We start from the raw sequence: 22,644 nt of genomic DNA, 5'->3' as shown, positions 1-22,644 counted from the left end.
CGGAGCGGTTTGAAGTGGTTTGAAGCGGTTTAGAGCAATTTGAGTGATTGTTGCAAACCGTCGACAACCGCTACCAATCGCAAAAGCTGCGTTTGCGGGTGGTAGCGGGAAAACCAGTCGCCCCCTTAAACTTCGGTTAATAGTGGGCTACAAAACTCAACTCAAGCCCGATCTCAGCCCAGGCTCTAAACACTTTGGATCTGATAACACTGTCTCCCTCTAGAGCGTCGTCTTCTTCGTTCTCCATCCCACCTCCGATCTCAAAAACCATGTATAACGCTTTTGTTTCTCACTGAAGCCACTTCATAACGTCTCTCCATTAAATACACCTGTCCAGCTTTCCCACTATGTCAACTTCAATGAACCCTTTCTCAACCTCCATCGCAAATCCCTAATTCCTAAGACTTTAAATAAGGATGAAGACCTCTCTAATTCTCACTAATTCAAGATTCAATCATATTCCTTCTTTACAAACAGTACAGCTACAACCAAGGCGTCATCCCATATCTTTTTCAGATTTGAAGCCTCCTGCGTTTCTGGGAAGCACACCAAGTCAAGAGAGGAGAGCTACTGGGAGTCTACATGCTCATGCTTGATGAATAGGTCGAGCTCTTTCATATACCTTCGATGATAGATAGAATCTGGTTTTATTATGTTGCTTCTCTGATATTTGTCAAGCTTCTCATGATTTTTAGTTTAACCCTCATCGCTCCTCCATAGATTTCTTTCAATTCAATATTAACAAGTGTGGTTTACTGATTCTTTAGGAGGAAAAAAAACTGAGGAAAGTGCCGAGGTTCGCTAATGCTTGTGGAGATATCACGACAACCAAGAAAGGAGCCATTCCAGCTCTTCCTTCCGACAGTGAAGATCTCAGCTTTATTAAAGACCACCAGAGACGTAGTAACAACCCTTTTAAGTCCAAAAGTTGCGCTTCTTATATTGTAGTAATTGCTCATGATTCTTATTTGAGATAAAAAAAAGATCTCAATGTTGTATCTCTCCTGTTTGTACCCTCATCTCTTCTGTTTGTATCCTTCATCTCTTGCTAATAGAAGAAGAAAAAGAGTTTGTTCATTTTTTTTTTGCCTGAGCTATGTACTTTCCGATTGGTGGTCTGTTTTGTTTCCACATGTTTCTATGTGAGAAGCTTTAGCACAGAAAGAGACACCTCGAGTTGATCTAAAGAAGAGAACATCTTCCGTGTTGGCTACATCAGCTGCCTTAGAAGCTTGCTAATTGGCTCTAGACAAGAGAAGATCCTTGGGAGAAATAGACACAGCCGTTCAAGTGATGCATATCATCACTGCTTGGGTGATCCCGTTCAAGTAATCAGTCGTTTTAGCAGAAGAAGCCACCAAAGGAAAAAACATTAAGCAAATCATGGGCAAAGATACATAGAGAGCGATAAGGAGATTAGCAAAGGAATATTACTTTATTCAAGTTTATAGCAAATTCCTTTTTCTGAGAAGTATATCAACAAACTCAAACAAAAAATCTTATAGAGATATTCAGACAGAAAATACTAAAAGTGTAATAAGCTCTCAACATAGCTTACTCAACTTAAACAAAACTAAAGACATGACAATGAATCCAAACATTATCCTCCACTAAAACACAAGCAATTCTCATGTGTCATTAATTCCCAACTATTATAAAAATGCAGTCTATATAAATCACCCAACCTCTACAGAAAAAAAATGATTAAACAAATATAAGTTAAATTAGCAGAAGCCTCATTATATGATTCAATTGGTTTAAGAACTAAGCACCCTAAGAAAAATTTAAAATAAATAGTACAAATATTGTTGCTTAATTAAAATATAAGAATCCTGAATAAAATTATGTTTTATTGCCAGAATTAATTTCTTACCAAAATCAAATAAGAAAAATATATGAACAAAACTTCATTATACATGTTTAAATTCAGATTAGTCTCTAAAATAAAATTTCAAATGACATTCTTTCTATATACTGTCCACATTATACTTAACAATATAAAAATGTTCTCTAAATAAAACATCACCTTTACTTCATGTTTAAATTCCAACTAAATTAATTTTGTTACAACTGTGGGAACCGAAATTCGCATTGATGATTTCCGTTTAAATAAGAAAACTAGGAAAATCCTAATTTGCCAGAGGTCTTGGAAATCTGTTAATACCACACGCCAAGCAATAATGACATGAGAATAACAACAATAAAGTATAAGAAATCGTAAAAATAGCAAAAGGTGTCTTATTCCAAATTCGCGTATGAGCGTTACAACAAGGTAGAAGCCTCGGCTATGAGAGCTATCGGCGAGATCCCTAGTTCTAACAACCTAAGACTGCAAAACCTAGTTGAGTCGCAGCTCAAAATAACAAAAACGGAAATTTGCCTAATTGCTCTAAGTGCTAAGTTTGCTCAGAAAAAGTTCTCTCCTCATGCCTCTCGTCTAGGACTCTTTATATACTCGCTCCTACGTCGGTTTACGCTTTTACTCTTCTGCCCTTAAGCCGTTATAGCATAAAATGGAGATATTCTATTTTTTCCGATCTTCGTAATTATCTTCAAAATTTCAAATTTATCCGCGGAAACTTGACATTTATCTTTTCTTGCGCACCAAGCGTAAACCGTCCAACGGTTTACGGGCTTTTGGTTAAGAAATCGTAAGTTAGGCCTCGAGTCGTGTCTTAGGTCCCTTTGGGCCGTCTTCCGACTCGAAACGTTTATTACGACTTTTTTCGATAAAGAACGAACTTTCCGCGGTTTTTACCGCAAAGTTTGATTGATGACTTAGAATGGCGGAAAACATGAACTGAGTTTGCTACGGTCTTCAGGAGATAGCATCGAAGGATAGACGAGAACACATGGACTTGTGTCGAATCGACGTTTCGGAAGAGCTCGGTCGCTATGTAGCGACCGAACATAACACACGCTCGGTCGCTACGTAGCGACTGAGCTTGGCTCGAGCTCGGTCACTACGTAGCGACCGGATAGCGTGCATGTGCGGTAGTTGCGCAATGACCGAGCTTGGTTTGTCCGTGTTCCGATTGTCATACTCGAACCTATCCGTCACTGGCTTGGGTACGTTTTCGACGGCTTATGTTTGATCTAAATAGAATTCGAATGAAACTTCATCTCGAGAAGATAAGTTGTGACGTTCTCTTAACCAAGCATGATTTTTGCGGAGATTTGAACGTTAACTTTGTCGTAACCGTTTTCGACCCCAACAACAACCTTTTTATTCTACTTTTATTGAATCGATTAGTCAAAACCACTAATGTTATTCCACTTTGAACTAAACAACTTGAAAATAAAGTAATACACTACAATCGCTAACTACTATCAAATAGATCCGGAAAATATCATTCTCTTTCAACATATTTTCAATTTCATATTTTTCAACATATTTTCTTTACAAAGACGATAAAATGAATTGTAAGTTCGTGTAAAAATAAAATATATGAACCCGGCGCGTAACGCCGGAATACCACTAGTTATCATATAAACAGAGATGTTCAAGAAATTGTTTAGTATCATTGTTGGTAAACCTGGTTATCATTGTTGGTAAACCTGGTTCAACCATTACTATGTCCAATACACCACCAAATCGAAAACAAAGAGAAATATTCAGATTATTTTTTGGATAAGCCGATTACAGACATGGAAAGTCTAGACTGGGACCCAGAGAGCAGAATAATATCTGCTTCGATAATAAAACGAATTTTTATTAAAAAAATATACTTTTAAAAATTATTTAATAGTAAAAATATTTTTTTTTTAATATTTAGTAGTAATTTTTTTAGAAATTTTTTTTTCAAAATCCTAAAAAAATATTTGAAAACAATTTATTTAATATAATTTTCCTTTTCTAAAATTTTAATGAAAATATAATTATAAAATATTATATTGAATTTGGTTCTTCAAAATTGCTAATTAAAATGATTGTGACACATGTCAGTTATATATTTAGAAATGTGATATGTGTTAAACTATCTCATAATAAAAATATATATACTAAAATAATAAAAATTATTTTTCTTAGAATATAATTATAAATATTATTTAATAGTCGTATTATTATTATTATTATTATTATTATTATTGTTAGTATTTTTTATAAAAAATTTGGTTCTTCAAAGTTGCTAATTTACATGATTGTGACAATGTTAGTTATATATTTGAAAATGTGATATGTGTTAAACTTTCTCATAATCAAAAATATATATACTAAAATAAAATAAAAAAGCAATTTTTTTCTTAAAAAATAATTATAAATATTATTTAATTGTCTTATTATTATTATTTATTATAATTTTTGTTTTAAGAGATACTAAAGATAAAGAATTATAAAAGAAAAATATTAACTTTTAAGAAAAAATGTTAAACATAAACGAATTGTAAAATCATACAAGTACAAAAAGTTATTTAGTAAAAAAAAATGAATAACAACTAACTTTTAAATAAATAATATTACTTTTTTAAAGCCTAATTAAAAGAAATTTTTTAAAGTACTCTTATTATTGTCTTATAAGTAACTAACTTTCCTTTTTTTATAGATAATTTTGTATGTTAAAAAAGTATGACCAAAAATAGCTACAAATATTTCACATCTATATTTAGGTTTAAGCTTCCACATATTATTTTTACAAAACACAATAATATTTACATGAAAAGTATAACCTAGGTATTTTCTTTTCATTTCTTGATACAACTCAACTTTCTATTATCCTTATTACATGCTAACATAATTTTATATTTTGATGTTATTATCGTATATGAGTATGTGTGAATATGATGAATATGTATTTGTATGTATAAGATAAAATATAAAAATAATAAAAAGAATTTTTCTTATTGAGAATAAAATAGTTGTACAAAAATCTAAAAGAAAAATTAATTATAAAATAATTAATTTCCTTTTTAAAAGTCTAAATAAAATAAATATATAAAAAAACTTATTTTTCTTATAATTAAAAAACTTTACCTTTTAATAATTTTGTGTAAAAAAATATAAAGCAAAATTAACTTCAAATATTTCATTTGATATGATTGTGACATGTGTCAATTAAAAAAAAAATTGTGAATGTGTCAATAAAAACTGTCATTATGTGAAAATAACTTCATCTTTTTCTAAAATCCAAAATAAAAGAGATTTCTAAAACAAAATATTTTCTAATCTTAACCAATTAAGCATTTGTTTTTCTTTTTTAAAAAAAATCTTGACCAGAGAGAATTGTAAAATTTTATTTAATAGTAATTTGTACTTATAAAAATTAATGATAAACACAATAGTAAAAAAATATTTAGTTAACAAGAAAATTTGTAAAAAAAATTAGTGATATTGGAAAAAAATGAATTTTGAAAATGGCAACTTTTACTAATAGTTAATATTTACTGGAAATAATTATTTGATATAAATATTATTTTTCTAAACCCTAGAAAAAAATATAATTTTAAAAGACTATGTAATATTAATTTCTTTTTTCTGAAATCCTAAAAAACTGTACAAGAATATTTGATAGTTGTTTTTCGTATTAATATAAAAAATCGTAAACATAAAAAAAATTGTATCATATTTTTTAAGTCCTAACGAAAAGAAAATTAAAAAAAAATTATTCTTTTCTAAGAGAGTATTTGATGATGAACATGATACAAAGAGTTATTTAATTAATAAAAGAAGTGTAAATTAGTATTGATACGAAATGTAAATTTTTTATTAGTAACTAAAAATAATTTCCACAGAAACCTTCTCGGATCAGTTAGAAATTTAATTAACGTGAATGTTGGTAACCTCATAAATATCACCAATTAAGTTATAAATTTCATTCAGTAGCCCACATATTCATTAATAAACGTGAATTAACAAGATAATGTTAAAAGGTCTTTATAGTTTTAAAAAATGCAAGTATATTAAAAATTGACGCAGACGTCATCCACGGAGGTCGTCTAGTAGACTTCCAGAGAAGTCGTCCATTTAGGTCGACACGGACGACTTCAATCTAAGTCTTCCAGACGACTAAAATATAAGTCGTTTGGTAAATGCAGAGGTTATTTTTGCAATTGACATTGAAATCTGTTATCTGACACGATTGAAAAATAAGTCGTCTACTTTTGTTTGGTTAAAAAAACTCCAATAAGTCGTATACTTTTGTTTGGTTAAAAAAACTCCAAAAAAGCTAGACAACTTACATTTCAGTCGTCATAGGTTAGTTTTGCATTTGACTGGATTATTTCGCAAGTTTGACTTTTCTGGACGACTTACATTTCAGTCGTCTAGTAAAAAATTGAAATATCAATAATTTATTTAAACTCAACGACTTAAAATTAAGTCGTCATAGGTTAGTTTTGCAATTGAAAGATAAAACTTCAATATTTAATTATATATAAAAAACTTACAATTCAGTCGTCCGCCTGACGACTTACATGTAAGTCGTTCAGGATTGACGAGGTTTGACCAGAATCTCGGAATAAAATCCTGGACGACTTACATGTAAGTCGTTGGGCGGACGACTGAATTGTAAGTTGTCTGAGTATAATTAAATATTAAAGTTTTTTTTTCAATTGCAAAACTAACCTACGACGACTTACATGTAAGTCGTCGGGTTTTAATAAAATATTGATATTTCAATTTTCCGCGAGACGACTGAAATGTAAGTCGTCCAGGAAAGTCAAACTTGTAAAATAATCCAGTCAAATGCAAAACTAACCTATGATAAGTCGTCTAGGTTCTTTGGGGATTTTTTTGTAACCAAACAAAAGCAGACGACTTGTATTTCAGTCGTCTCAGAAAACATATTTCAAAGTCAATTGCAAAAATAACATCTGCATTGACCAGACGACTTTCAGGTAAGATCTAAAAGAACTCGATTTCATACCTTAAATTGGTGAGATAACTTCCTTAGCACACATAAGGCTTCTCCAAGAACACATAATCTCAAACGAAAGTGACCCACCCAAAATCGTTAGCTTCTATGACTCTATGAACCATAAAAAATGTAGAATCAAAATCTTGGGTTTTTTTTAGCTTAATGTGGAGAGAAAGTGTGAGAGATGTTGTGTTTAGTTCATAAGAATGGAGAAAGAAGAAGGATAAATCGATTTTGGGAGCATTAAGAGCTTCAAATTGGTTGTTCATGGTGGTTAGGGTATTGATGACAATGGCAATCTCTTTCTATGACTCCTCTTAACTTAAGTAGTAGTTAAAATAGGAAAGTGAGTCATATTAAAAAGTCTTCTTTCTTTCTTTCAATTCAATCTCGTTTTTTCTGGCTCGGCTGGATAGTATAGCCGAGTCATTCTCCTTTTTTATGATGCTAAGAAGTAAAAAAAGCCAATAAAGAAAAAAATCTATTCATCATTGTAATTATTTGAAGATGATGAGGGTGAGAGAGTCAAATGTCATTTTCGAAAAAAAAAATTTGATGGCATTTTCGTAAATTATATGAACTTGTGGGGTGAATAGGGCAAAACAAATTTCCAAAAAAAAGAGATGTTAGTTTTGTGTTTGACTTTGAGTTATAGGTCAATTTTGCAAAAAATCTATTCTATTAAAACAGCAGATTGACCAATTGATAAAAGTTGTGTTCAATTATGTATTCCTATTATTTAGGGGTAATTTTTATAACTGCATCATTTATTACTTTTTTATATAACCAACTTTTATTTACGGGTCATTTTTTTGTAACTGCACCACTTATTATTTCTTTATATAACCATGATTTTGTTTATAACTTCCATTTGATTCTCTCATTTCCGGACCCACTTATGTCAAAGTCTACGGTTTCATTCAGCAATAATCAGTCCTTTCTTTTTTCTGACATCATTTTTTTCTTTTTAATTATATTACACTGTTCTATATTCGAATTATAATTATTAGAGCAAATTATCATTTTAATCTATTATGGACCATATTAAATTAGGACCCATATGAACACCATTAACACAGTCCCAATAATAATACTAATATCAACATAGTTAATGAATGTTAAGGTATATATTAGCCTATTTAAATCATATACTGTTTTTTTAACAATCGTATATTAAAATTTAAATCTATTTTATTAAATTAGAATCATGCCAATTTATAAGTGTTATGTCCAACTAATTATTCCCATGTTTTACTCTTTCAAAAATGAAATATAATTCTTTATTTTATGTAACTAAATATAATATTCTGGTTTCAGAGTTAAAAAACTTAACTCTCTATTAATTTACAAAGCACATAATGTTAAAATAAGATTTAATAGGGTTTAACTGGATTTTTAATAGAAATAGAAAATTTATATAAACTCATTTAGCTTAACAGAGTTTAAATAAGTTATTTAATTAACAACATTTATTAAATGTGATTTTACTTAAAGTTATTGAAGACCATATTAACCATATATATAGATATATAACATAATATATTAGAATTTATCTTTTTCAAACACTTTTCAAATATTTTGTTCAGTTTTCGGTGCAGGTTGAATTTCATATTGGTTTTCGGATATAACATTTTTTAAGGAAAGTTTAAGTATATAGGTCTAATAGAGTATGAGACTTTAATTTTCAGATCTTTTTAAGTACGGATATTTTTGACTATTATGTTAGGTAATTAATAAAAAAATATAATATATTGCAAACTTTATAATTTTTTTTTAAAAAAATCTGAAATGCATATAGTATGTGAATAGTTATGCAGTTTGACATATTTAATGTAGTTACCAAAAATTATATTCAATTAAATCAACATTTAATATAAATACGATTACAAAAAATAACATAAATATAAAAGTGTTATTTCTCAAAAACGTTAAAACAAAAATATACCCGCCCTTTCAAGGGCGGGTCAAAATCTAGTACCATTATTAAAACTGTTAAAAGTCTAACATTCAAATTTTTCGATCCATGGTTTACATTTTTTGTTATGATAAAATACAAATGATTACAAAATCATATAAGTAAGACGTCTTATTTAATAAATATTAAGTGTAAAAGATATATATATATTAATATCGTTTAAATTCAACTATATACCATATAAATTACATAAATATTTTAATTTTGAAATTTTCTTTGAACAATTTTTTTCGGGTAAAAGCTTTGAACAAATATTGAAAACTAAATATTTAAACTTTAAACTTAACCTTGAACTTTTTAAAAATTTATAAATTACTAAAACTATTAATCACACAATGAAAATTTTGTTATCAAATATTCAAAAAGGTTTTGCTAAAAAAATATACAAATGATCAAAAAAACTTTATGAGTAGAAAGCATCATTTAATATATATATATATATATATATATCAATATTAAAAATACACTATATATATATGTTAATGTCATTTAAATTTAATTATATACCATATAAAATAGGAAAAAGTGATTGTTTGGATTAATGAATTTATTTATGTCACACCAATTTAATTATATATGTAATAGTTACTGAATTTTTAATTATTCAATATATATTTATTATTTCATGAATATGTAAAAGAACATATAATACATAAAAATAGTATATATAATGCTCATCCGCCCGGATCTTAATCTAGTTTTAATTGTATTTTGGAATTAATTAGGAATGACTAAACTGGGTTTTAATTAATGTTATATTACAGGGACAATAATTTTGGTTTTAATTCCAAGGGGACAATAGTATAGTTATTTTGTTCTTTTTTTACCAAATTTTCCAATATTTTATTACTGGTGTAGACAAATCATATTTTGAAGTTAAGATTTATAAGAACTCTTTTTTTTCTGTAAAAAGAATAATTCTTTATTTAGTGACATCAGGAATAAAATGTTTGTTTTGAAGTCAGTCATTGTCCTAACTTAGGTGGGATTTGTCAGTAATCACTATTACACTTTAATAATTGGTTTGGTTCGCATGAAAAGTAGACAATGTTGAGTTTGTAGTCATAAAACTTGTGAGGTTAGAATCTTTAAAATTGCTATTACAGAAACAGGTTTAGAAAAATGTGTTTGCTTCAAGTCTTTAATTAGTACTCACATGAACTTAGGCATAATCTTTGTATCTGATTGATCATCATAATGATCTATCTCTTTGATTCATCACCCATGACTGATCCTCATCGAAAGCAGTTGTATCAATGATGATTAAAGTAACTTTTTTTTAACAGCATAATGATTTTCTTTTCTGATAATCCAGGTAATCCGGACACTCCGAAGAGAACCCGATAACATCTAAATACACCTCCGCATAAGGCATCTTGGAAGGCCGTCTTTTTCACCCAATTTTAATCGACGGTAGCCAGCGAGATTCGAATCCAGATCCGTATTGGGCCAAAGCTCTCTCAAGACCACTGGACCGTTCACTTGGTTAACAAATGATTAAAGTAGCTAAGATCTTAAAATACAATGCTTTATCCCTAATGAAGCCTTTTTATTCCTTATGAAAAGGGTGCATCCACAAATCATAAACCATTGATAATTTTTAGGTTCCACATTAAAAGATCAAACACAGATTCCACAAAAAAAAAACAGTTTTACAAAAAATGTAATATATTGATAACCTATTTGTGAGTTAAGCTTCTAGGAATTATTGATAATTCACTAGTCTGTGTTAACTGTTATAATAGAATACTAGGTTAAGATCTGCGCCTTGCGCGGAATAAACGTTATATATATAAATAATTTTATATATTATATGTTTATAACATATTATGAAATAATAAATATATATTGAATAATTAAAAAGTCATTATCTACTACTTATATAATTAAATTGGTGCGAACATATAAATAAATTTTATAAATCAAAAAAAATATTTTTCTATTTGATATGATATATAATTAAATTTAAATGATAGTAACATATATATGATATATTTTAATATTAATATTTATTAGATGATGCTTTTTGCTCATATTTTTTTTTATCATTTGTATATGTTATAGCAAAAAGTCTTGATAACAAATTTTTTTACTGTGGGATTAAGGGTTTAAGTAAATTATAATATTTCAAAAAATTTAGTTGTCAATATTTTTTCAATTTTTTTATCAAAAAATGTTCAAAGTAAATTTCAAAATTAAGATATTTATGTATTTTTATATGGCATATAGTTTAATTTAAAATGATACATATATTTATATATCTTTTATTTTTGATACTTATTAAATGAGACTTTCAACTTATATTATTTTTTAATTATTTGTATCATGTCATAACAAAAGTTTTAAATCATAGATCACAAAATTTGAATGTGAAACTTTTAACAGTTTTAGTAATTTATACTCGTTTTTAAAAATTCAAAATATAATATATAAATAATTTTTTAAATTTTTATTATATGGTTACTATGATTGTTTAATTTATTTTAATAGCTTAAAATTAAACAAATATAATTATAATACACACTTATTTTTATCAAATTTTTATGATCCAAAATCATTAATTGTCATATATACTTTAGCCATATTAGACAATTCCGTAATCTTATTTAAGAAAATAATAAAGCACATTAATAATGTATTTATTGTGGTTTAATAAAAAGTTTATTATATATTTAGATGAACCAACATGTTTTTCTAAGGATTCTAAGAATCATTCTAGTGATGACATGTGGCTACAAAAAATGTTGCAATGCTTCTCAAATAATATATAGGGGATGTAATAGTTTTTAGTCAAAATAATTTCGAAATTAATCTCTGTAATGATATTTTATCATTCAATTTGATAATAATAATAAAGGGGAAAATGACATTAAAAAAAGGAACAAAATCTCAAATCAAAAAGTGAATCTAAAAATTTGGAAGACTACAATAATAGGCTCCAACGGTGTATTTCCATCCTTCATCATCAAGAAAGAATAAAATTACCAAGGTAGTTTTTACACCTACGATGAGGCTGATGATCTCAAAAAAAAAAAAAAATTCAACACATAAGTAAAACACATCATACAATGATATCAAAGGCAAAAACATTTTTTGGAAAGTAGCATTTTCTATCTGAAAGGAAGATCTGTGATTACATAGAAGGAACTTGTGCTTCAGACCACATAAACACCAACAACTTAGCAAACAAGATAAGCTTAGCTGATATGAATATAAACACAGTGGATAGCATCCATTGAATAAAAGTATTTATTTACTTCATAAACTCTCCCCAAGTTTTGGTGCCAGCATCGGCAAGGCAGGAGGATCACCAACATTGCCGAGAAGAAGACTACTGCCACATAAAAAATTATGTATGAAATGGCTCAAGGAAAATATGTGATAAAATAACAAAAAGAAAAAGCAAAAAACAACAAAATATGAAAGTATAACAGTGCATCAGTTCAGAATATATGAGATAAGCAAATACTCAAATAATCCAAATATTCATTAAAAATGCTTAAACAAATTATCTGCATATAATGTTTACCTTTAAACGTAAATGATTATCCAAACATTTACTAGATTTAACAAAATAGTATTTGTCAAAAAATATCAATCAAATTAATAGAAGCCAAATACACTATCTTTGATTAATTATGTGAACAAACAAATAGAAATATCGTAGAAAGCTTTATTTTATTAAAATACATGTCTTTCAAGACATTAGTTCAAATGTTATTCTTATGTTTGATATAAAGTTCTAACAATGGATCCAATCTAAAATCTGAGTAGCTCAAATATGTACTTGTTATGACCAATTTTTGTGCGATCCAAATCTGATGTAAAATCTAGAAAACTTGATCCATGAATCATATTTAGTTTAGCATTTCTCAGAAAAAATAGTCCATACCCATCCATTATCTAAAATAATTAATCCAAAACCTAGACAACCCAATCCTAAAGAAATAATATATATCTATCTATCTGCCTATCAATCAATAAACCGATTATGTCATCTGAGAGTGTATTTCAACAAATTATCATCTCATCTCTGAATTATGTTGTGCTTGTCAATGTGTCTTGTTGGATTCATCCGTATCTATGAAATTTACTGAGCATACATGTTCTCTCTTCAGATTGTTATTGGCTTGTTTAGTTTCAAACTCAACTACTTTTAACTATATTCATTGGGACTAACATAACTAGTGTATTTCCATGTTTAACTTCTAATATTTGGATTTCACGTGAACAAATTATCATCTCATCTCTGAATTATGTTGTGCTTGTTAGATTCATTGATCAATATCTTGTTAGATTCATCGATCAATATCTATGAAATTTACTGAACGTACATGTTCTCTTTAGACTGTTATTGGCTTGTTTAGTTTCAAACTCAACTATTTCTAATTCTATTCATTGGGGACTAACATAACAAAACCAAAAGTGTTGGGTAACTATCATAATTTCAAATAGTTTATAAATTTTCAAGTCGTTACAAGATTTATGACGAATCATATAGGTATCTTCTTCTGTTACCTCATTTGGACTTGCTCTAACATAAACAAATCATTTCTTGTGTCTGTGTTGCTACTTTCTTGCATGATATCTTCTTTTAGTAGATTAAGATCAGACACTACTTTAATCAGACAACTTGTGCTAGTATATGCCTTCACCAGCTTGTAAATAGTAATCATTTTGAAGCCTTAGCATGTGTACAGTAATATTTTAAAATAAAAAATGGTTTCCCTCTTCCCACACATCTTCCCTACTTCGCTCATCGTACGATTATATAATACAGCATTCTGAAAGGTGTTATAATTCATAAGTTTTATAGTCTATCTTGTTTACTCCGGCTCCTACCAAATTGTTAAAGTCCCTTTACATTTCAGGTACGTATGCATCAAAGCATTTCAGTCACTATATTGATTTAAGTCGTGATTACTTATGATGTCATATATTATTTTTCATTCTGGCTGATTTTTTTTGTCGATGTTCCACAAGCTTCTTGCTTAAAGGTACTTTGCCAAGACATTAACCAGAGGGTTTGAGAGATAAGCTCATGGGGAAGTCTGATATAGAAATTGCAGTTCTAAGGCATAGAAAAGCCAGGATTAGGGAATTACGCCACATGCAACTACTTCATGATGCTACCATTTCACCCCCTGAAGAGATCAACTACATGGAAAGAAGAATATATATGGTCGCCACAGAAGGTACAATCGAAGCATTTAATGAGTTAGTAGCTCAGGGAAGAGCAGTTCTGACAGAAATAACTCCTCAAGGAAACACAATCCTGCACCTTTCTGCCATATATGGTCATTTCCGACTACTGGAGCATATAATCAACCATGAGCGAGAAGTTTTTGAAAACTGGGACCCAATTCCTAATTATTATCAAAGCCTTTTGTTAAGACCAAACTCCAATGGAGACCTTCCTCTCCATGTAGCAGCTGCTGCAGGCCATGCACCGGCTGTGATCCGTCTTATTAACTACCTAAACCAACTTCCGCGTGGAATGCAAATTTTCCTTAGAGAAGGAAGACAGGTAGAAGTTGGAGATGTTTGGGTAGTGCAGAACAATGGAGGAAACACCGCCCTGCACCTAGCTTTGAAAGCAAATCATCAAGATGTTGCTTTGCGTCTCGCGGAAGTCGATCCAAGGGTTTCTTTTGTTCCTAACGAAGAGAGGGCATCTCCCTTGTACATGGCAGCTGAAGCTGGGGATGTGTTACTCGTGGCCCGAATGCTAATAAGTCCTGTTCCTCGCTACGAAGGAAAATCAGTTATGCATGCTGCAATAAAAAGCAAAAATATAGGTTACATTCCTAGACTTTGATTATTTTTTCTTTGGTTTCATACTTGGATCTTCAATTCTTCTTCTTCTTTTTTTTTGTAAAAGATCTTCAATTCTTCTAGATCATCTTATTTAGTGGAACTAACCATTTTTTTAATAAAAATATGGCAGAGATCTTAAATCTTCTATTAGTACCCATCCGCCAAAACCTCATTAACTCAAGGGACGAAGAGAAAAGGAGCGTTCTCTCATATGCAGCGTCCATAGGATATGATGAAGGAGTAGAACGTCTATTACAGGAGTTTAGTAATATTGCTTATGTTAAGGATCCTGATGGCTTCTTCCCCATCCATTCGGCTTGCAGAAGAGGTCATATGGGTGCTCTGCAGGCTATCCTGCAATCCTGCCCTGACACGATAGAGCTACTTAACCTACAAGGCCAAAATGTCCTTCACGTTGCAGCTGAATGTGGGAAAAACGAAGTTGTCAAATACATTCTCAAAAACGAAAAGTATGCAAACCTCATAAATCAGAAGGATCATAAAGGAAACACTCCACTACACTTGGCTACAATGTTCTGGTATCCAATGATTGTCCATATACTTACAAAGGATGAAAGGGTTAACGTGGGTGAACAGAACAAATTGGGCTTTACAGCTCTTGATGCAGCTGAGGAATGTATGGATTTGAACCCCACTTTCCGTGAGGTACACTCTTTAGCTTTTTATATCTTCCCTTGAGTCTCTCTAGAGTCTAGACTCACACTATCTGATAACCGCATAGGGCTACACAGGAATGCTTTACATTTACTTTTTACATTGCAGCGACTGACATGGATGGCTTTAGTTTGTGTTGGTACCCCAAGAGCCCTAAAGTTAATGCCGTATGATTCATTTTTGGCACCTGGGCCTCAGGAAGGAATCATCCAGTCCAATGAGATGCCATCTGCCAAAAAGTACAAGGATAGAGTTAACACCCTGCTGTTGCTGGCTATACTCGTTGCCACTGTTGCATTTTCTGCAGCTTTCAGTGTGACAAAAGTACCTGAAGGAGAAACACATTGGTATAAAGTCTTTGTGGTCTCTGTGGGTTTTTGGTCTTCAGCTTGTTTTCTTCTGGTTTGGGCCAATGCTATTGGGCCTGCTACTTCAGTAACGGAGAAAAGAGAAGAGCGCGCTGGGCCTCGTGACACTCAAGCCCACGAGCTCGACAGCTGATTAAAACGGCTGTAACGGCCATCATCTTCCTCGCGGCTTCTAACAGAAAGAAAGATCAGAGAGATCAGAGAGCTTCACGAGAAGAGAATCAAGAGAGAGAGCTTTACCGGTAGCTATTTCAACAGGAGGCGACGGCGCAGTGTCTCCGACGTTGATCTAGCCGAGGATCCGATTATCTGTGGTATATTTCGGAGGTAACGACACTAGACTCTTTCTGAGGATTGAGATCTTGTTGTATAGACGTTTCCAAAGCTTTGTATTGATTCTAGTGAAGCTTGAGGGATACCGCTCCCTCCCCGGACAGTAGGCAACGAAGTCCGGGTGAACAATCTCGTTTGCATTTTGTTTCCTTGCGTAGTTGATCACCTAAGAACAAGAACGAATCAGTTAGATCTATAATTGAACCTGAACATACAAAGAGAACAAGCGTAAACTTACCAACAAGTGGTATCAGAGCTGTGGTTGCTTGTTTTGGAGCTGATTGTTTCAGGAAGGATTCGTAATTGCACTGAGGGTAGAAGCTGTTTAAAAGGAGGTTGTTCAAGATGGACCTTGGGAAGGACTCTGTGGAGATTGATCCTACTCGAGGTCGATTCGAGATGGATAAGTTTGATGGAAAGGGAGACTTTGGCATGTGGAAGTACAAACTTCTTGGTCAGCTGGAGATTCAAGGCCTGGGATCAGTTCTTCAAGAAGGATCAACACTCTACAAGACGTCAGAGAAGCTGGAAGAAGGTGCTGATCCAGTTCTTGATCCTGCAAAGGTTGCGAAAGATACAAGAATCAAGAATCTAATGGGAACCTGTTTAAGTGATATGATTCTAAGAAAGGTAATGCATGAACCTACAGCTCTTGCAATGTGGAAAGCGTTGGAACGTGATTATCAGACCAAAACTCTACCTAACAGGATCTATCTAAAGCAACAATTTGCCAGTTTCAAGATGGATGAATCTAAGAGCGTTGAAGAAAATATGGATGGTTTCCTCAAGTTGATTGGTGATCTAGCGAGTCTTAATATAACCATAAGTGATGAGGATCAGGCGATTCAGTTACTTACAGGTTTACCGTCACAGTATGAGGCGTTGGTTCATACGCTGAAGTATGGCACCGGGAAAGATACTCTCACAGTGAGAGAGGTGGTCTCCTCTGCGTACGCCAAGGAGATAGAGCTCAAACAGAAAGGTCTGCTTGGAAAAGCTGGAAAGACAAATGAAGGGCTGTATGTGGAGTCACGTGGACGGTCAAGCAAAAGGAATGATCGTGGTAACGGCAACAGTCAGTCTGGCAGAGGGAGATCTAAGTCTCGTGGTCAAAGGTCACAGTCAAAACCAAGAGCAAACAAAGACGGTAAAACTGCTTGCTTTATCTGCAAGAAAGAGGGACATTGGAAGCGTGAGTGTCCACAGAGGCAAAACAAGTCACAAGATTCTAATGATTCAGCAAACACGGTTTCAGAACGAAGGCAGCCTCTAGTCCTAACTGTAAGCACTTTGGATTCTAAACAAGAATGGGTTCTAGATTCCGGGTGTTCTTTTCACATAACTCCACAACGGGACGTGCTGTATAATTACAAGGACGTCAATGGTGGAAAGGTTTTAATGGCAAACAACACACAGTGTGATGTGAAAGGCATTGGGAATATAAAAATTCGAAATACAGATGGAGTTGAGGTTATACTTACTGATGTGAGGTATATGCCACAGATGAGCAGAAACTTGATATCATATGGAATGCTTGAGAAGGCAGGGTGTACCTACAAAGGTGGAGACTTTAAAGTTGAGTTCTTTAAGGATGGTGAAAGAGTGATATCAGGTAACTATCAAGACGGGCTCTATTACCTAAAAGGCACAGTGTCCAGAGGTGAAGTGAATATAGGAAAGGCTGAGCCAAATATGATAGATTTGTGGCACTCCAGACTTGGGCATATGAGTGTAGCAAACATGAATGTCTTGGTGAAGAAGGGTTACCTAAAAATCAAAGAAGTCAAAGATTTAAAATTCTGTGAAAGTTGTGCTCTTGGAAAATCACATAAGCAGAGTTTCAAGAAAGCAAAGCACACTACAGAAGGGATCCTAGACTACGTTCACTCTGACTTGTGGGGATCACCATCCACGCCAGAGAGTCTAGGTGGCTGCAAGTACTTCATAAGTTTCATTGATGACTACTCAAAGAAAGTTTGGGTTTACTTCTTGAGGACTAAAGACGAAGCTTTTGAAAGCTTCAAAGAGTGGAAACTAGAGGTTGAAAACCAAACAGGAAGGAAGCTAAAATGTCTAAGAACAGACAACGGTTTGGAGTTTTGCAACTACAAGTTTGATAAGTTGTGTAAAGACTCAGGAGTTAAGCGTCACCGTACGTGCACCTATACTCCTCAGCAGAATGGCGTCTCTGAGCGTATGAACAGAACCATTATGGACAAGGTAAGAAGCATGCTATCTGAAACCGGTTTGGGATCTGAGTTCTGGGCTGAAGCTACATCAACCGCAGTATATCTGATAAATCGAACTCCTGGCTCCAGCATCGATTTTGAGATCCCAGAGGAGAGATGGACAGGAGGAAAGGTTGACCTGTCACATATTAGGCGTTTTGGGTGCTCAGCGTATGTACACAAAGTACAAGAGAAGACAAGTCCTAGAGCTGTAAAAGGAGTGTTTGTTGGTTATCCTTTTGGAGTTAAAGGCTACAGGGTTTGGATTCAAGATGAAGGCAAGTGTGCTACGAGCAGAAATGTTGTATTTCATGAGCAGGAATTATATAAAGATACAGAAAAGGTGAATGGGATTAGAAATATTAAAATGTCAGAAGACTCTGAAACTGACAGGAAGATGAAAAAGAAAGTATCCTTTAGTGATGATTTGATACTTGGTCCTACTCCCAGAGGAAATACTGAAGGTGCATCAACTTCAGGTGAAGATCTTTCAGGGCAGTCAGATGAGTCCGACAGTGAAGGTTCTCAAGGGTCAGTTAGTTCAGACGGAGGGTCAGATTCAGATCTCGGTACAGGAATCATGGTCAGTTCAGGGGATACTGCCTTAGACGACTATGTACTGGCCAGAGACAGAAGCCGAAGACAGAATATAAAGGCTCCGTCTAGGTTTGATGATGCAAACTTGGTAGCCTATGCGCTGATTGCTGCTGAGGAACTTGAAATTGACGAGCCTCAGACTTATGCAGAAGCTATGAGAACTAAAGAAAGAAAGTTCTGGAATAATGCAGCTAAGGAAGAGATCATGTCTCTTAAGAAGAATAGAACATGGGATTTAATTGAAAGACCTAAGGATCAGAAGTTTATAGGCTGCAGATGGATTTTCAAGTTGAAACCTGGCATTCCAGGAGTGGAGGATCCGCGATACAAGGGCAGAGTGGTAGCCAAAGGTTATTCACAGAAGGAGGGTGTGGATTACAACGAGATTTTCTCACCTATTGTGAAACATGTATCTATAAGATTGATCCTATCGCTAGTAGTGAATTTCGACTACGAGCTAGAACAGATGGATGTGAAAACCGCGTTCTTACATGGAGATCTCGAGGAGAGAATTCTCATGGAACAGCCTGAGGGTTTCATTGAGAAAGGAGATGAGAACAAAGTGTGCCTACTGAGAAAATCCTTATATGGCCTTAAGCAATCACCTAGACAGTGGAACCTAAAGTTTGATAGTTTCATGGAGAAGCAGAGGTTCATCAGAAGCGAATATGATTCATGTGTTTACATGAAAGATGTGAATTCTGATAAAGCGATCTATCTACTTCTATACGTTGATGATATGTTGATTGCTTCAGGAGACACACCTACCATCAAAGCTCTAAAAGACAGTCTAAGCGGAGAGTTTGAAATGAAGGATTTGGGAAAGGCCTCAAGGATCCTAGGAATGGATATTACTCGAGACAGGAAGAAGGGTATTTTAAAACTATCACAAGCTAAGTATCTAGAGAAGGTACTAAAGACTTTTGGCATGTTTGAAGCTAAAGCAGTTGTTACTCCTACTGCATCTCATTTTAAACTGAAAAGCTTACATCCTAAGGAGAGAGCAGATGAATATGAGTTTATGAAGGACGTGCCGTACGCAAGCGCAGTGGGCAGCTTGATGTATGCCATGGTTGGATCAAGGCCAGACTTGGGTTTTGCAGTTGGCCTGATCAGTCGTTTCATGTCACACCCGAGCAGAGAGCACTGGGAGGCAGTGAAATGGGTACTAAGGTATGTAGCAGGAGCTTATGAGAAGTGTCTAACATTCAAGAAGTCTACGGAGTTCATGGTTGAAGGGTTCTCGGATTCAGACTATGCTACAGACCTAGACAGGAGACGATCAGTATCTGGGATTGTATTTCAAGTGGGAGGTAACACTGTGTCCTGGAAGTCAGGACTTCAGTCAGTAGTAGCGCTCTCGACCACCGAAGCTGAATACATGGCATTAACACTAGCAGTGAAAGAAGCTATTTGGCTAAGAGGGTTCATTTCAGAACTAGGATACAAGCAGGACAGTGTAAGGATACACTGTGATTCTCAGAGCGCTATCTCTATATCTAAAAATGCAGTTCATCACGAGAGAACTAAGCATATGGATACACAGTTCAATTTCATCAGGGATATTGTTGCTAAGCGTATCGTCAACCTAGCAAAGATTCATACATCTAAGAATCCAGCAGATTTTCTAACTAAGTGTGTACCTGGCACTAAGTTTCAACTCTGCTGTGATTCTTTGAACGTGTGCTGAAGTCAGTACCGGCTCCAGGTAGCTCCGTGATGGTCTCGGAAAATTTAAAAAAAAAAAGGGTTTATGTGTGAAGGTTTTTAAAGGAAGAAGCATACGAGAAGGAGTTACCTGTCGAGCAAAGGAGATCAAACCGAAGGATCTCTGAACAAGGGTTGAGATTGAGTCACTGAGATTGAATCAGGAACAGCAAATCAGGTGGAGTTTGCTGAGGGTTGGTTCGAGATAGTTCTTCTGGCTGTATCAGGTGCTCGTCTGTAAATCTGCAGTCTCAGTATCAGATAAAGAGTGAGTCAGAGAATAGAGTTCTGATTGTTTGAAACAGCAAAGAGCAACAACAGTTCGTATTGTTGATTTGTAGCTCTTCTACAGAACGGAATGTTCAGAAGCTATTTGGTGAGCTAAAGGAAGTATCTATAACTAACATACAAGATAGATGGATGTTGGTTTCAGGTGGAGATACTCAATTACGATTCTAAAGAGAGAGAATCGAGAAAGAAAAGAAGCTTACCGGTTCGAGACAACTGAATCAGAGGTTATCGTCAGAAGATGATATTGGTCGTTTTTTCGCCGGAGTCATTTTTAAAGTGAGAAGGCGGAGAAGAGAGACGAGGAGCTGATTACCTCCTAGGGTTTCGCGGTTGTGTCTGAAAACCAAAGAGGTGGAGATTTGTGGGTTTTTGGTCTTCAGCTTGTTTTCTTCTGGTTTGGGCCAATGCTATTGGGCCTGCTACTTCAGTAACGGAGAAAAGAGAAGAGCGCGCTGGGCCTCGTGACACTCAAGCCCACGAGCTCGACAGCTGATTAAAACGGCTGTAACGGCCATCATCTTCCTCGCGGCTTCTAACAGAAAGAAAGATCAGAGAGATCAGAGAGCTTCACGAGAAGAGAATCAAGAGAGAGAGCTTTACCGGTAGCTATTTCAACAGGAGGCGACGGCGCAGTGTCTCCGACGTTGATCTAGCCGAGGATCCGATTATCTGTGGTATATTTCGGAGGTAACGACACTAGACTCTTTCTGAGGATTGAGATCTTGTTGTATAGACGTTTCCAAAGCTTTGTATTGATTCTAGTGAAGCTTGAGGGATACCGCTCCCTCCCCGGACAGTAGGCAACGAAGTCCGGGTGAACAATCTCGTTTGCATTTCGTTTCCTTGCGTAGTTGATCACCTAAGAACAAGAACGAATCAGTTAGATCTATAATTGAACCTGAACATACAAAGAGAACAAGCGTAAACTTACCAACAGTCTCAAACACAATAGCAATGTACAGTTCAGTTCTCACAACTGTTGCTCTCATATGGGCACAGCTTGGTGATCTGGTGTTGATCCTCAATGTCTTCAAGTTCGTGTTGCCGCTTCTTGGCATAGCTCTTATTTCCATGTCTTTTGCTTTTCTAGCTGGTATGCTTGTAGTGGTGGGAAACCAATTGTGGCTTTCTGTCTTGCTTCTTGCTTCAGGCGGCGTCTTCTTGGGCATGCTTTTTCTGCTGGTTGTTCCTTTTGTCTGCCCTTATACTTCAAGACCATCCTTTTTCAGGTATGTCTTGCGTTACCCTTTTTACCTTCTTCTTATGCTCATTGTGTGGGATGACACCGATGATGACTTGGAATGAAATCAAAAGCTCTCTATTGTCATATCCGTTGTTATCTCGAGCATTATTTCCGGTTCTTAGTTGTTTCTCTCTACAATGTACCATTTAAACATTTTTTTTTAATATTCTAGAACATGTACTTCGATTGATTATTCAATAACTTTCTTCACAACGATTGATCTAATATTTTAATCTTCTAGCTTTGTAATGGTCATTTAGATTGTGTTCAGAGGCTGGTTTTATTCCATTCTCTTACTAGGGAGAAAACTATCTTAAAACTAAAACACATATTACAATCAATAAAAATATACAGCCATCACAAAAATACCATGATTAAAGGCACACCTTTCTCTTTTCACCCAAAAGAGAGAATCAATCATCCAAGAAAAGTCAAATCATTCTACAAAGTTCTGAAGATCTTGAATGGTGAATGCAAGTGCCTTGTGCCCACTCATTGATTGCTCTCTACGTCAACTATACTCTTTACCAAATCTTTGATGTTTTACAATACATGA

General features: G+C 33.7%; 1 protein-coding gene and 2 long non-coding RNA genes across 3 annotated transcripts; all 3 read left to right on the top strand.

The window, feature by feature from the left end:
• The first annotated feature begins 57 nt into the window (after nucleotides 1–57).
• LOC103844488 lies at nucleotides 58–1,083 on the top strand. The gene is made up of 2 exons (XR_628326.3): nucleotides 58–603; nucleotides 768–1,083. It is a non-coding gene; the product is annotated as an uncharacterized LOC103844488 (long non-coding RNA).
• A 1,723-nt stretch (nucleotides 1,084–2,806) lies between these two features.
• Nucleotides 2,807–5,331, top strand: LOC117129105. The gene is made up of 2 exons (XR_004452684.1): nucleotides 2,807–4,091; nucleotides 5,296–5,331. It is a non-coding gene; the product is annotated as an uncharacterized LOC117129105 (long non-coding RNA).
• Nucleotides 5,332–14,769: 9,438 nt separating this feature from the next.
• Nucleotides 14,770–15,822, top strand: LOC103844702 (protein ACCELERATED CELL DEATH 6). Its single transcript, XM_033282284.1, has 2 exons — nucleotides 14,770–15,312; nucleotides 15,430–15,822. The coding sequence occupies exons 1-2, from the start codon at nucleotides 14,770–14,772 to the stop codon at nucleotides 15,820–15,822; spliced, it is 936 nt and encodes a 311-aa protein (XP_033138175.1).
• The last annotated feature ends 6,822 nt before the right edge of the window (nucleotides 15,823–22,644 follow it).

The sequence above is a fragment of the Brassica rapa genome, chromosome A10, assembly GCF_000309985.2.
Source record: "Brassica rapa cultivar Chiifu-401-42 chromosome A10, CAAS_Brap_v3.01, whole genome shotgun sequence".
NCBI classification, from domain to species: Eukaryota; Viridiplantae; Streptophyta; class Magnoliopsida; order Brassicales; family Brassicaceae; genus Brassica; species Brassica rapa.
The sequence above is the reverse complement of the archived record's forward strand: the minus strand, read 5'-3'. Positions and strand labels throughout refer to the sequence as shown.

Bases quoted from the DNA above. Each gene is read 5' to 3' on its own strand.
- LOC103844702 (XM_033282284.1), top strand. From the start codon at position 14,770: ATGGCAGAGATCTTAAATCTTCTATTAGTACCCATCCGCCAAAACCTC. The intron at 15,313-15,429 runs GTACACTCTTTA...TTTACATTGCAG, and splicing joins TGAACCCCACTTTCCGTGAG to CGACTGACATGGATGGCTTT.